We start from the raw sequence: 16,212 nt of genomic DNA on the forward strand, positions 1-16,212 counted from the left end.
TTTATTTTCAAAAATTTTTTAACAGAATAATTTTTAAAGAAATTTCGGGAATGAAGTTAGGATTATAATTTATTATCAAGTTCGTTTTATTACAATTTAAATATAACAAGTTAAAAATGCGAGCATTATTATAACGAAAACTTTCTTATGTATTTAAATTCCTAATATGGAAAATTGCTATTATGAAAAATTGTTTAGAATTAAAAATTATGTTTAATGTGCAATTATATCCTACTATTTAAATATTGTGAGCTATAAAGGCACTTTACTGAGCGAATTTCTTGAGCGAAATTCATATTTTTTACACATTGACTAAAATCGATACAATTTTATATAATCTTATGTTTATGATTGCATCTTGGATTTTAGACCGTGCAGATCTTTTTATGAAGAATAATTTTTGTTCGTAAAATTAATAATAAAAGAGTTATAAATGAAAGTGATGATTGGTAGCTATCTCTAATTTGAGAAAAAAATTAAATATTTTCTTTTTATTAGAATAATGTAGCTAATAGTTACATTATTATAATAATTATTAATTATTTAATTATAATAATAAAACTATTGCATATATTAGAACACAGTTTTTAATTCCAAACAATTTTTCGTAGTAACAATAATTTACAACAGTGTGAAAAAAAGGTACTTTAATCTTGAGCGAAATTCATATTTTTTAAAATACCTCCTATAATATAGATAAAATTTGCTATCTGATGATTGAATCGTAGGTTTTAGACGATGCAGAACTTTTTATGAATTATAACTTTATTTCGTAAAATTAAAAATAAAAAAGTGTCCCGTAATATATGTGTCCAACTTAAGTAGACACACTGTATATTATACAATATAATATACATAATACATTAATCATTGGGTAGACAGCACCAAAAATTTGTAACCTGCCATTTAACATTACTTACATTAAAATTAATAAGTAATATTTATTTGATATTTCAATTCTTTTACAGTTTATATGAAGTAATGTATTTTTGAAATAATAATGTATGTTACTAAAATATTATTTTTATATTATTTCGATATTTAATCGAATTTTTTCTATCGATATAAACTTGGTGGCAGTTCTAGCCAGGGGCAGGGGGCAGCTGCCCCCCTTCAGTTTTTACAGTACTTTTGTACTATAATTTTCGTTAAAAAGGCACGTTATCTTGTTTATTCACCGGTTGTGTTCCCTTGCCCCCCACTTTTTTTGGTCTAGAACCGCCCCTGTATAAACTGAATATGTACAGAAACTGAGGGTGTCCAATAATGGGCACATTTGACATAATATTCAAATACATTTTTGCTATATTTTATATAAATGTCTTAAAACAATTTTAAAAACTTATATAAATAATATAATAATTAAGCTCCAAGTTTTTGGAGCCTAAACTTTGAGAAATGTTTGTAGCATAATGTTTAATGGTATCAACTTTTCCGGGAGCTCATTTGATACATATTTCTAAGTACTTTGACAAGTGTTCAGTAAATATATTTTATAAAATGCACCGTTTTCCCGTTATTTGAGCTTGAATACATACATTTGGGTACTAGCCGAAAAAAAATATACATTCCATCACCTATAAGTCACTTTTTATTAATTCTCAAAGGTTTTTCGAATAAGAAATCTCTTTTATTTTTTATTATCTTCAATTTTGGTAATCATAACTATTTTGATAAAACTTACAGTTTTTGAATTATTTACGAAAAACCGCTTTACATCATGCATTTATTTCACGAAAAATTCAAATCTTTGATCTTTAATAACTCAAAAAGTATTGATTTATTTTAATAATTAGAAGTAATAAATTTTGCTTAAAATTTGTCCCTCTATCGATTACTGGGGTTATTTTTAATAAAATAGTTTTCACCTCTGAGAAGGGGTGGCATCCACCCCCAGGGTAAAAGCGCACGTTGCCACCATATCAGTTTTATTTCTTGAGGTATGCTCTAACTACTCACCAATTTTCATGTAAATCGATGGAGGTTTAACAAAATAGGAGGTGAAAACCTTTAATGACTGCGTTAACTTTCCCCTTTCATCCCTTATTGCTACTCCCTGTATCCACTGAGGTGTCAGCCTGAAAGGGGTCATAATTATCAACATACAATAGACACATTTCACATGCCAAACTCCATATTACTTATGACGATGATTTCTCGCCTCTAGCTCTTAGACTAATATGTGTGAGAGACGAAACACGAGATTACAACTTGTCCACATGAGGGCGGTTTGCCAACGTCGACGTCGCGGTTTACCCGAAAAAATACCGCAGTTCAAAGGCACAAATGGAATCGTACATATAAAACAGCTCCGTCGTCAAACCGCGGCGGTTGTACGTTTATTAGGGGAGGAATGGGACCGCCAGTCAACCACTATCATAAATATACAGGGTGTAACAAAAATACAGGTCATAAATTAAATCACATATTCTGGGACCAAGAATAGATCGATTGGACCTAACTTACCTTAATACAAATGTGCACATAAAAAAAGTTATAGCCCTTTGAAGTTATAAAATGAAAATCGATTTTTTCCAATATATCGAAAACTATTCGAGATTTTTTATTGAAAATGGACATGTGGCATTCTTATGGTAAGAACATCTTAAAGAAAAATTATAGTGAAATTTGTGCACCCCATAAAAATTTTATGGGGGTTTTGTTCCCTTAAACCCCCCAAACTTTTGTGTACGTTCCAATTAAATTATTATTGTAGTACCATTAGTTAAACTAACTATTTCTAAAACTTTTTTGCCACTTAGTATTTTTTCGATAAGGCAGTTTTTATCGAGTTGCGGCTTCTTTTTTAATATGTTTACATAAAAATTTATTTGGGGGTTTTGTTCCTTTACACCCCCCAAATGTTTGTGTACGTTCCAATTAAACTATTACTGCGGTACCATTAGTTACACACGTTTCTAAAACTTTTTTGTCTCTTAGTATTTTTTCGATAAGGCACCCTTTATCAAGATTCTTTTTTAATATGGTTCAAAATATGCCTAAAAATGTAAATTATAAATAAATTTTCATATGATTACCAAGTCCCCATAATCGTACTTAACCATTTAAAAATATGTGGTGGATTTGACTAATATTCAAAATATCTCAATAAAAACTGACTTTTCGAAAAAGTACTAGGAGGCAAAAAAGTTTTAAAAACATTGTGTTTAACTAATGGTACCACAATAATAATTTAATTGAAACGTACACAAAAGTTTGGGGGGTTTAAAGGAACAAAACCCCCATAAAATATTTATGGGGTGTCAAAATTTTACTATAATTTTTTTGTAAGATACTCCTGCCATAAAAGTATTACATGTCTAGTTTCAATAAAAAATCTATAGGAATTTTCGATATATTGAAAAAAATCGATTTTCATTTTGTAACTTCAAGGGGCTGTAACTTTTTTATGTGCATATTTATACTAAGGTAAGTTAGGTTAAATCGAACTATTTTTGGTCCCAGAATATGCGATTAAATTTATGACCTGTATTTTTGTTACACTCTGTATAATGATTTACCAACGTCGGCTAACCGCGGCGTCAACCGCTGGCAAACCACCCTCATATGGACAAGTGCTTATAGCAAAAGTTCTATTTAGTATAACTTTTCGAGTTTTTAAGTTACAGCAACGAGTTTTATGTCATTGACAAGGTAATTTTGTATTCTTTCAAGATATGTAAAAATATACAGAGCATGTCTAAAAAATTAAGACTTTTTTCATTTCCGGTTAAACCGGAAACCATGTTTTGTATAATACATAGTTATTTAAAATAAAAAGGTATTTTAATAATCTTAGCTGTTTCCATATGAAATTAACACACTCATAGTTGTTGAATTTACTTCTGAGTATAACTTCTTGTTGTTTCTTTATAAATCTTGGAATATGGTGAGATAATATCAATGTTTTAACATACTACTTTGTAAGTATATAGTAAAGAACTCACTTGTTGGATATGAATTTATTTTTAATACAAGTATTTCATTAATAATTATAAAAAATACATAAAAAAAACGAAAAGTTATTTAAAGTTTATTCAGAATTAATATTAGCGTAGTGTGCAGTTGCTTATGCAAGGTTGATGCAAGTGATGCAACAACTTGTTACTTATACATTTTCTCAGAATTATTAAAATAATCGCTTTTGAAAATGATTTCTGGAATGGAAATCAAAATGTCAAACATTAGTTAAAAATAAATATAGTTCAAGTCATAAGTTTAAAGTGCATGTAAGTTTATAACCAACCAGATATAGTAAAAAGAATAAAGGCAGAAAGATTGGTTGGCCATGATAAGAGACAAGATCAGCATGTCGTAAAGCTGGTCTGAGAAGAGAACTGTAAGGAAAGGGGCCGCTAGGGAGACCAAGGATGTGGTGGAGAGATAATATTGCAGCAGATTTAAACGTTATAAATATTGAACAAGCAGAGGAACTAATGATAGATTGTTACAAGAGGAGGCAGATTGTTAAGTCAGCGAAGACCAACTCCGATTTTTCGTGCTAGAGAGAAGAACTGTCCGAAAATTATTTAGAAAAACCATATCAAGAACGGTACTGATTTGTAAATTGCCCTTATTACAAATCTTCATTGTAGTAAATGTAAATAAAAAAATATGAAAAAAATATTTTTAAGAAACGCTTTTCTTTAGTTACGAGTGACTAAAATTAAACATATTATTGACAAATCAACTAAAAAGCAAAAAATGAAAAAAAAAATAAAAAAACACATTCGTCAAAGAAAAGCGTGGCGCGTCTTCATCGAATAAACGGTAAAAAAAAATTTGAAACTTTATTGTTTATTTATGAAGCATAACGTAAACAATTAACGTAAAAAGTGAAATTATGTATAGTTCATATAATTAGCTACAATTTGTAAAAGTTTCAAGTTTCTACATTGTAAAAAAAACAAGAGAATTTAAGCACTTTCCATTAAAATCTTTTTTTTTTATTTAAACAATTAATAAACATAAATTTTTTTTTATTGACTATTCGTGTATTGTTCCCGTGAATGCATATGTCTGCAAATTTTCATTCATTTGCATTGAAGAAAAGGCAGTCAAATTAACATCTAAAAATATGATGCAAACTATTGAAGTAAAGAAAAGCGTTTAATTAAATTTTTATTACAATAATTATTATAATTGTGGCTTAATCCCATATAAAATTAATAGTTAATCTAATAATGCATTTAATATTAATAATAATAATGCAAAGAAACTTTTAAACAATCCATACAGTAACCACCACAAACGAATATACACGGTGAGTGGGGAGGAACGCGCCAAACTTTAGGACTGTATAATATACGTAAAAATAATCAAATATAACTCAAGTTATTCGATTTTCATTTGTTTCCGAGATACGGCGTGTTTAAATTTTTGTTACAAACTGACGATTTATTTATTGCTATAAAACCGGTTGAGATGTGCAAATGAAATTTGGTGGGTTTTAAGACATAGTTATTGCGTATGTTTTGACACACAATTAAGAATTTTATATTCACCATTGGCGCGCGTACGGGTAATAGTCTAAAATTTTTTAAAGATAAAAATGGTATGTCACTGAATTATTTCAAATTAAAAATTTTTTTTGAATTGCTCGTTCAATTTGTGACAAAAAATCTATTTTCCCTTTTTTCGTGCGATGCTTAGTTTTCATGCAAAAAATAAAACATCTTAACGCTTACAAAGTTTTCGACCAAGTTTCTATATTATGAATGTGTAGAAACTTATTTCGAATACAGTGGAACCTCGATAACTCGGATTAATCGGGACCACGACCGATCCGGGTTATCGAAAATCCGAGATAGCCGGAGAATATGGTAAAAATTAATCAAATACGGTATACTTACAGATAAACTCCGTTAGAATTGAAATAACATGAAATATTTTTATAAATATGCACAGTACATATTACCTACTCATTACAATTCTAAAAAAAACACCAAACCCAAACAATACAAGACACACAACACAATACTAAAGACCATTGTTTATAAAAGAATTTTTTAAATAGTCTTTCCTAAACAATGCTGACAGTTTGAAATAAAAAGGAATCGATACTACAGACAGCTGGCTGTTGTTTCTGCGGCGTGTACTATGAGTAATTTTTAATCTCGTGTTCAAATTACACACATAAGTACACGACACAGAGAGTCTAGACACATTATCTCTCAAATATTATATTACATACACTTTTATTGTTGAAAGGATTGTCTGATAATTAACTATTTTGATTGGAAATAAGCCACAATTAAATTGAAAAATACAAAATATTGAAAATCAAAATGTTTATCTGATGAAAATCGGTCCGGGTTAGCCGGACTTCCGAGTTATCGGGGGCCGACTTATCGGGGTTCCACTGTACTTTGTAAGCGTTAAGATATTTTATTTTTTGCATGAAAATGAAGCGTCGTATGAACAAACATGAAGATAGATGGTTTGTCAGAAATTGAACAGGAAATTCAAAAATAGTTTTTAATTTGAAATATCTCAGTGGCATACAATTTTTTTTTCTTTAAAAAATTTCAGACCCTTATCCGTACGCGCGACAATGGTGAATATTCTTCTTTCTCGAAACTCCTTATGCCCCTCAGGGGCGCCGGAGGTTTTATTCATCCTCTATCCATATCTTCCATTTCTTGTGGTCCTTTGCTAACTCTTGTTGAAGTGTTTTTCCTGTCCAATTTCTATAATCTGATCGATCCATCTCTTCCTTGGCCTCCCTTTCCTTCTATTACCATATCTTTTCGATTCCATCACCTGCTTTGGTAGTCTTCCTTGGTCCATTCTGTTAATGTGTCCATACCATTTTAATTTTCTTTTTTGGATCTTGGTTATTATCGATTCCTGTTTCAGTCTTTGTCTAATATCTTCATTTCTTATTCTGTCCAATTTCGTTTTTCCTGCTATTTTTCTTAGCTGCTTCATCTCCGATGCGTTTATTGTACTGTCTATTTTTGCATTGTTTACCCATGTCTCACTTGCATATATTAAAGTTGGTACAGATATTGCATTGTATCCCTTCAGTTTTATTTCTTTATCTATTTCTTCCTTTCCAAATATTGTTTTATTTAGTGCATAGTAGATCTTATTTGCTTTTTTCGCCCTGTATGAGATTTCTTGATCTAGCTTTCTATCCTCTGATATTATTACTCCCAGGTATTCAAACGTCCACACTGTTTCTATTATTTCGTTTTTGCACCTAAATATCGTTTTTATCGATTTATTTCTTCCCTTTTTTTGGGCTACTAGCATGGTCTTCGTTTTCTTTACATTTACCTCCATTTTCAAATTTTCTATTTCTTCCACCCAGATATCGATTAATTTTTGCATTTTCATTTTATTGTCTGCTATTATTACTAGGTCATCTGCATATAGTAATCCTTCCATTTTCACTGGTACTAAATTCCTGTACCCTATTGTTGACTGTAATTGCCTTGACTTTCTTTTAGCGCTCTTCATTACTCTATCCATTGCTAATATAAACAAAACTGGGCTGAGACTGTCCCCTTGTTTTATTCCTCTCCTTAGGTTTATTATTGGCGATCTGTTTCCGTTTATTTGTACTTTAGCAAGTACGTTTCTATATGTACTTTTTACCACGCTTGCTATCTTTTGCGGGATTTGCAGGTCTTCCATTACTGACCATATTACTTCTCTATTTATAAAATCAAAAGCAGCTTTAATATCTATAAACGTAATATATAAGTCTTCTCCTATTTCGTTTTTCCTTTCAATTATATTTCTCAGTATGTATATCGCCGCAGCCTACGAAAAGTATAACTGCAAAAAATGCCGTTAAGAGTAGAACTTTCAATGAACGCCGCGAAAAATATTATTTTCGATTACATGATTGATTGTATATTTTATTACTAAAATTTTTTATTTCATTAGTAGTTCCAAAATGACACAAAATCTAGGCAACGGATAAAAAAGTTTATTTGAAGAAAGTGTATTTTTTTGTTCTTCTTAATGGCGGTACAGACTCGTTTTTTTAATATTGTATTTAATTACAGAGTAATTTCCACATATTAATATATTTTTCAAATTGGGCTCTGTACCGCCATTCTTTATTATATTACGAATACGTGTGCCAAATATCTCAAAAAAATATTCAAAATTACAGCCGCAATGTTGGAACGCGTTTTCGCTACCTGTTAATCGCTACTGTTTCCTCTTAAGATAATTAAACTGCAAATTGTTACAAATTCTCAAAATCCAGTGATTCTTCCTTTAGACAGTGCATTAAGGTGACTACAGACTATGCAGGTATTCACCATTCGTGATGCGCGATTTGTCCAGTTCATTGTAGTTTGTAGTAATTGGAAGTAGGGCATACATATACATACTATGTGTTTGTTCACTATTTGTATGCACAATGCCTGATTTATCCATGTTCGTTGCAGATTCAAATTAGTTCTCGGAAATTCTATACAGTGATAAGTGTGCTAATAACCGGCAAAATAACGGAAATGATGGAAAACGCAATATGTTGTAAAATAAAAAGAGATGAAACTAGTAGAGGTGGTAAATTATCAAATCCTCCTATCATAGTGACAGTTGCCAAACTCCTTTGATACGTCTTAAGGTGGGAAACTATCAATATAATGTAAATTTTAGGTTTCCATTGATAATTTCCCACCTCTACTAGTTTCATCTCTTTTTATTTCACAACGTATTATGTTTTCCGTCTTTTACATTATTGTGCTGGTTTTTAGTGGACTCATCACTATATGTAATTATTTTTATTAAATTGTATGTACATATTTCTGCTGTGAAAATATGGAGAATTACGGTGACGTGGCAATAGCTAGTGCTATTTTTATAATTATGGCACAAAAGAATATACACAGCCTATACTCACCCTAGAACAAACTAGTTCGCACAGTGAATGGACCAATTAATTATAAACACAACCGGAACTTTCAGCGAATCAGTGGTTTGTGTTGATGCGCAGCCTTTGATGTTCTCGAAGGAACAAATTACTATGCACACACAAATCATGTTGTTTACAAATCGATTTTTAATGAACAAGACCCTAAACACCATTCATGAACTACCTGCGAATTGTGCATGACCAATGCATGCATAGTCTGTAGCCGTATTTACAAGGAATTATAACTGTCTCTATTCAAGGGCACAAGGGCGGATCCAGGGAGGGGGCCATGGCCCCTCCCGAGAATTTAAAAAAATATAAATTTAATTATTTGCAGTTCAAATGTTTTTAGTTTCAAACACATATACAAAACACATATACACATATGTACAAAATGGGGATAAATATGTCTTCTTGACTATAATTGAACAAAAGCAGCAATGAAAGCTTCAAGACCTACATAGGCTCTTTTGTAAATCAAAATGTTGATAACTTTACAAAGTGCCAATTGTTAGAACGACCTTCGCAGCCATCAAAAACGTATCAATTTCCATATTCTGTACACACAAAAAATAAAAAAGGAATGAAATGTTACTTGGATCACTAATACTTAGAACAAAGGGGTTGGTTGGTACTTTCGCACATTCAAAAGGTTTTGCAAGTATTGCGTTTTATTATTCTAATAAAAATATGGCCACAATAAAGGAATGACAGCCCAAAGCCTTGTCACGAAACCTTTAACATCTTTCGCCAAACTCATGGGCAAAGACAGAGCCATACAAACCCATGAAAAAACATCATACCACAGGGAGTGCGTTCAGGTTGGGCTGAATTTTCTACAAAGTTATTGCAACCCACAAAAGTTAGTCATTAACCAGATAGACTCTCAGAGGTCTAAACAGATCCAAGAAAATAGAGTAAGACTACGACCAATAGTAGAGTCTATAGTGTTCCTAGGTCGACAAAATATTCCTCTAGGAGGCCATCGTGATAATGGCCTCCTGCGTCTAGACGAAGATGCTCTGGAGCTGGACCTAGCAATGAGGGGAATGTAACAGTTTAAACTCGCTTCGTGAGATAATACTCTCAAACAACACCTACCCACAGCCTTTTCCCGAGCAACATACATTAGTAGCACGAGTCTATTCTAGTCTGTATCAATTGATAACATGTTTTGGTGAAGAAATAATTTAAAAAATATTGAATCAGGTTCAAAGTGCAAATTATTACTCTGTCAGATTTGACGAAACGACCGATGCCGACGTATCCCACGTGGAACGGCTTTCTGTTAATTTGAGATACATACTCAATAATACATTCGTGAAGACTTTGTCAAGTTCATTGATGCTTATGAGAACATAAAAATAATTAGTGAAAATCAAGAAAGAGGGGAAAAATAAGGCCTAACAGGAGAAGCATTGGGAAAAATAGTATTAAAGTTGTTGAAACAACTGTACTTGGATCCTGAAACTGGAAGAAATGTGTAGAAATCGGAACTAACTTTAATAATACTTTGATAACGATAAGTTTTGAATGTCTTTATGACACTCAAAAGTGTGTGAAAAGTGCCTTAAAACTCACCATTGTAACCCTAAGTTTTAAAAATTACCCCCAGGCCCCCCGGTACCGCCTCCCCAAATAAAGTTCATGGCTCCTCCCGAAAATCGGTCCTGGATCCGCTCTTGGTTGGAACAAACCTATACGCTCTGAGCTTCGCTGACAACTTTGATAACGATAAGTTTTGAATGTCTTTATGACACTCAAAAGTGTGTGAAAAGTACCTTAAAACTCACCATTGTAACCCTAAGTTTTAAAAATTACCCCCAGACCCCCCGGTACCGCCTCCCCAAATAAAGTTCATGGCCCCTCCCGAAAATCGGTCCTGGATCCGCCCTTGCAAGGGCATTTGCCTAGGATAGTGTAGGATCATACAGAAACAACTTAAAATGTTTCTGTATGAATTTTAGACAGCAACTGCAACACTATAACATTCATAAAGAAACTATTAGAACTGATGCTGTGTGTATCTAGTAAAATAATGAAATGGAGATATTATCATAAGGAAACATATAACTATTTTAATGGAAAATAAAATGTTTTTGATTTATTTCTATACATATAGTATATGGTATCGATATTGATGATAATGTATGCTGATGATGTAGTGTTAGTAGGAAATAGTGCAAGTGATTTAGAACAAAAACTGGAACAGTTGAGGAAAAAGGTTTAAAACTTAGTAGCACAAAACAGAGTACAGTGGAATCTCAATTATCTGTCTCTCCATTAACTGTCACCTCTGTTAACCGTCAATCCGTAAGTCAATTTGCCACTAAAGACAAGTGTCATTTTGGACAATGCACCTGCCCATCCTGAAGCCGGTATGCTGCGAAGTGATGATGGAAATATCACATGCTCTTTTCTGCCAGCCAATACAACATCAAAGATATAACCAATGGATCAACTGAATAACGCATGGAAAAGAGCATGGATATGGCCTGAATCAACTGAAGATGAACATGCCCCATGACATCTGAGCATGATGCGGTAACAAATGAAGTTAGGGTTGAATCAACTGTTTTGTTTTCGTTATCTAATGATGGCATAAACGAATGGTTAATTTGTGATGAGGACGGAAATAGCTATCGATTGCTTACAGATGATGAAATCGTTGAAATGGCAACAGAGGCGGATGAAACAGATTCAGAAGCTGACACAGACTTGGAATTTGACGGTGGGGATGTCGATGATGCTATTGCAACTGACAACAATTTGTGTAAAGAAGCTAGCTAGAGAAGCTGCACCGCACATGCAACAATTTATTGAGTGGTATTCCCGAAAAGAAGGAGCCAATACAGTAGATTAAGAAATACAGCCGTTTCAAAATGTGAAGAAACAGTAACACAAAGATTTCAATGGTCTCAATGTACTGGAATTAAAAATATGTAAGGATAATTTTTGTTTTTAGGTTATATTATGCAGAAAATCAGTTTTTTGCCTCTCCTGTAAAATTGTAATTTAATGAGATACGAGGTTTTCACACTAAAGCCTTGGTTTCCTCGAAAGCGGCACCCATTTCCCATGAAACTTTATTGTACCATGCAGTAAGCCATCGAAAATGATTATGATTATGAAACAAAGAAAACCATAATTTGCTAAGCGAGTTTAATAACATGAGCAGGGACTGTATAATATGAAATCAATGACAAAACCACATGTTTTGAAGCATAAGAACACACACAATAAAATAATTCAAAATATCAAATCTAATCAATTTAGAGCTAGCTTTATTTGCTAGGATTTTATGTTGCTAATATGATTTGATAATAATACCACAATACATTCAATCAACAATTTGAACAAAACCAGATGTGGTTTTAATGTGGTTTTTTCTGATAATTTATAATCGAATATTATTGGTAATAATTATTGATAGGTATTCACTTTTATACAGTTTTTTCATGTAACGCTCTGTTTCATCTCTATCTTTAAAGATACTACACAGTAGTATCTTTAAATATACTACACAGTAGATCTTTTAGAAAAAATTAACTGGTTTACATTACAAAGTCTAACTACAAGACGGGTAAAAACAATGAGGAAAAAAATAGAACTAGGACATTAGTAACGACGTAGTGGCGTAACATTATGAGTGATTAAAAAGTTTATTACATGTTTCTTACCTGTTACTTGTAAACAAAATAAGACGGATAACACTAATAATATCTTAAAATTTGCCATGGTTTCTTATTATAACGTTCGTATTTATTCCTATCAAAACAAAGGTACAAGATGATCTGTCAGAAATTATTAACAGCAAGCAAACAACGTTCGTTCGAGAAACGACTATGTACAATTCGAATTCGAACTGTCACTCCGCTGTCACTGACTCACATTTTTTGTAAGCAATAAACTTTTGGTTAGGCAACATTTATTACAGACATCCTCATTCCGTATTGCCTACTCCTTCACTCTTAGAGTAGGGAGAATTTTATGTAAAATTCTCCCTACTCAAGGTTTCACCGGGACCGGTCACCATTTCACCTACACCACAGCCAAGGTTCATAAATAGACCTTCAAATGGTATAGGGACCTTGCACCACAGCATAGAAAACGCAACAGCGGTGACACACTAGAATGCGGGAAAAGTTCGCGCACTATTACTGCGCAGATCGTCGGCCATTATTCCCGTAGTACCAGACAGTGTAGAAAATCGACAGTATTGCCGATTTGTACATAATTATCAGATTTACTCATGGACGTATAAATAAAGATACTCTTTATTTATACGTCCATGGATTTACTTAACTTTTATGACATTCTGATAATAAATAATATTTTTTAATGTCCACTTTACATCAACAATAAATTGACAAAGTTATTCAAGGCCAAATTTGAGCTGTACAAAATGTATGGTTTCTAAAAGAAAATGAAGGAATTTGATGAAATAGAACAATTGGATATGTTTTATTTTGTCAAATTTCTTTATTTTCTTTTTATTCGCGGCAAAATTGGATGTAGAATTGTGTTTTGTACAAGCCAAATTTGACCTTGAATAACTTGTTGTCAATTTCTTGTTCAATTATTGTTGATGTAAAGTGGACTTAACATAATTTTATACGTATGCCTGTGGAAATTATGTCAATAATTGGGACATAACACAAAATATTGACGATGAATGGCGGGCGATTGTATTGTTAATCTTTTGCAGAAATTCCAGAAAATATTTAAAAATAATCTTTTTTTTCTCTCATTCTGGCCTTGGTTAACTAGAACCTTTAGCCACGTAACTGTATAGCTTATCACTAACTCAGGTGTAATGTGTAGTGTGTGTGTGTGTTAAGTAAGTATTTTGTTACTTTGCAAAGTCGACGTCATTGTCTTTGCAAAGAGACGCTAATTGTATCCGAACGTCTGCGGTCCCTCCGGTGAGTACCGGTCCCACAAGGACAGAAACTATTTTCATTTATTAATTTATAATAAATGAAAAAATTCCTGACCCTGGTGAGATTCGAACTCATTACCATTCGGAACTTTCTCGGAACTTTCGATCCAAAGGTTAGGCGCTCTTACCACTGAGTCACAGAGGGGGTAAAAAGAATCTCTTACGGGTAATAAAGTTGATACGCAGCAATGCAGAAATAAAAAAATCACGTTTTCTTACATATCGTTGTCTGTCAACGTTTAAATGCGATCTGTGAGCAAATATTAAATTAGTGTTAGCAAAAGTGAAGGAGTAAAAGAATGTTACTCCTTTCAAACAGACAAAAAATGTTAAATTATTTTAATCACATAAAGTCTTCATTTTCACAAGATGAGGATGAGGAAATTTTATTTGAAAGCGTTCCAGATGTAATTTTATTATAGTATAAATATAATATGATATATTACATAATATAATTTAGTTACAAGTATTTTTGAATTAACAAGTAAAGTTGAATAAAATAAACTTTTTTCTTAATGTATTTTTATTGCCCTTAGAAACTACCAAGATCAAAAATTTTAACATGATTTTTGGCAAAATCTGATCATTTTAGCACTGGCTTAACTATATTATATTAAATTATATTATAATTTCATAAATAGTGACATCGGCAACACTGATGAACGAACACATCACATCACCACTGAGATGTACTACTCGATCAATGTCGGCTCCGTACTTTTCAACTTCAAAGGCGGCATTAGGGATGGCGGTTTTTGACAAAACACCGGTTTTCGGTTATACCGGTTTTTTTGTTTACGGTTTAACCTGGCGGTTATAACCGGCCAAAAAACCGGTTTTTCCAAAAACCGGTTTTACATATCGTTAATATTTTATCGTTAAACGAAATATTATAATAAAACTTAATTGTTTCTCTCTGATGTGAGTTTGCACTTTCAGTTTGCTTCTGTATTTATAAAATAAAATTTAAATTATGGTTTTGTTTGGAATAATTACTTGAGAATAATAATTATGATTGGGATCCAAAATAATATCTAACCTAATCCTAATCACCGTAAAAACCTAATAACCGGTTTTTACTTTAAAAAGACAAAACCGGTTATAACCGGGACAAAACAACAACCGGTAAAACCGGTTATTGCGAAGTAAAAAAACCGGTTGTAGGTTAAAACCGGTAGGTTTTTCCCATCCCTAGGCGGCATCGTAGTGTGTTTTTGCACTTTACAGCATTACAGCACACTGACTTTACAGTTACAGGCTCAGGCTCTAGGTTCTTGTAGCAACAACGTTCTAAATTTCATTAGAAAATGGTAAGAAGAAGATAAGCGCGTATTTTGGTAGTATGAATATAGTAAATACATAGTCTTAATATTGAAGAGTTTAATCTACATTTTGTTGCGTCATGGGTTCTAAATAAAACATATAATGTTTTCGAAATATACCTACTTGCATGTGAATGAAATGAAAATAATTAGGTAAAATAATTATGCGATGTATTCGACCGTTAGGTACTTGATGTTCATTTTATCTAAGAATAAAATACTGAAAACTTTTGTTTTTTACATATCCACAAAAATTTAGTTTTTTTTATTCTTATTTATTTTAAATCATTTTACCTACCTAAATAATGGTAGGGGAGCAAAGTATGCTAAATTTGCAGTCACTCGAGCGTTATGGGGACCTATTAGGTTGTGATTATTAGGTCCTAAAACCAAAAAAAGTTAAGTAAAATTTTCCATTTTAGTGGGAATTTTCCATTTTTTAATTTAATTTTCCATTTCCAGCAATCGTTTTTCCGATTATAGCGCCATCTATCCATAATTCGAAAAAATGTCTCGAATGAAAGTTGCTTATTTTTACGTAAAGAATGCAAATCTGCAATAAAAATTTGGGGGTCCCATTTAAGATTTTAAAGTAACCCCCCACCCCACCTCCGTGGGAGGTCGTGTTTGGTACCATTCGATAGATTTTTCAAAAACATTTTGAAAGTGTATTTTGCAGTGCAGTTTTTCGATCTGATGTTCATTTTGCGAAATATCGTGGTGTTTGTATTTAAAATTTTAAATTTACCCCCCACCTCTCTCCGTGGGGGTCATGTTTAATACCATTCGATAGATTTTTGAAAAATATTGAAGTCGTATTTTTTAGTTTTTCGATCTCATGTTCATTTCGCGAAATATTCGCTTTTTTTGTGAAAATTTTTGACTCGCCCATTTCCTTACGCACCGCTCAAATCGTCAGATTTTTTAACTATACACTCTTTTGCATGTACTTAACTTACCTTATCTTAATCTGACAATTTCGAGTATTTTTAAGGATAGATTTTTTTTCCGGCCCCCCTTAACGAACTTCCCTGTGTTAAGAACCAATATATGGTAGAGGTACATCTGCA

At 32.2% G+C, this 16,212-nt stretch overlaps 1 protein-coding gene across 2 annotated transcripts in view; it reads right to left on the reverse strand.

Annotated features, from left to right (window-relative positions):
* Nucleotides 1-12,882, reverse strand: part of LOC114331726 (uncharacterized) — a 163,401-nt gene extending 150,519 nt beyond the window's left edge. For both annotated transcript variants that reach the window (XM_028281364.2, XM_028281354.2), the window contains exon 1: nucleotides 12,559-12,882. In XM_028281364.2, the coding sequence (XP_028137165.1) occupies nucleotides 12,559-12,616 (58 nt within the window). In that variant the 5' untranslated portion in view covers nucleotides 12,617-12,882. The remainder of the gene's footprint in view (nucleotides 1-12,558) is intronic.
* Between the last annotated feature and the right edge of the window lie 3,330 nt (nucleotides 12,883-16,212).

Source organism: Diabrotica virgifera, chromosome 4 (assembly GCF_917563875.1).
Source record: "Diabrotica virgifera virgifera chromosome 4, PGI_DIABVI_V3a".
Classification (NCBI taxonomy): domain Eukaryota; kingdom Metazoa; phylum Arthropoda; class Insecta; order Coleoptera; family Chrysomelidae; genus Diabrotica; species Diabrotica virgifera.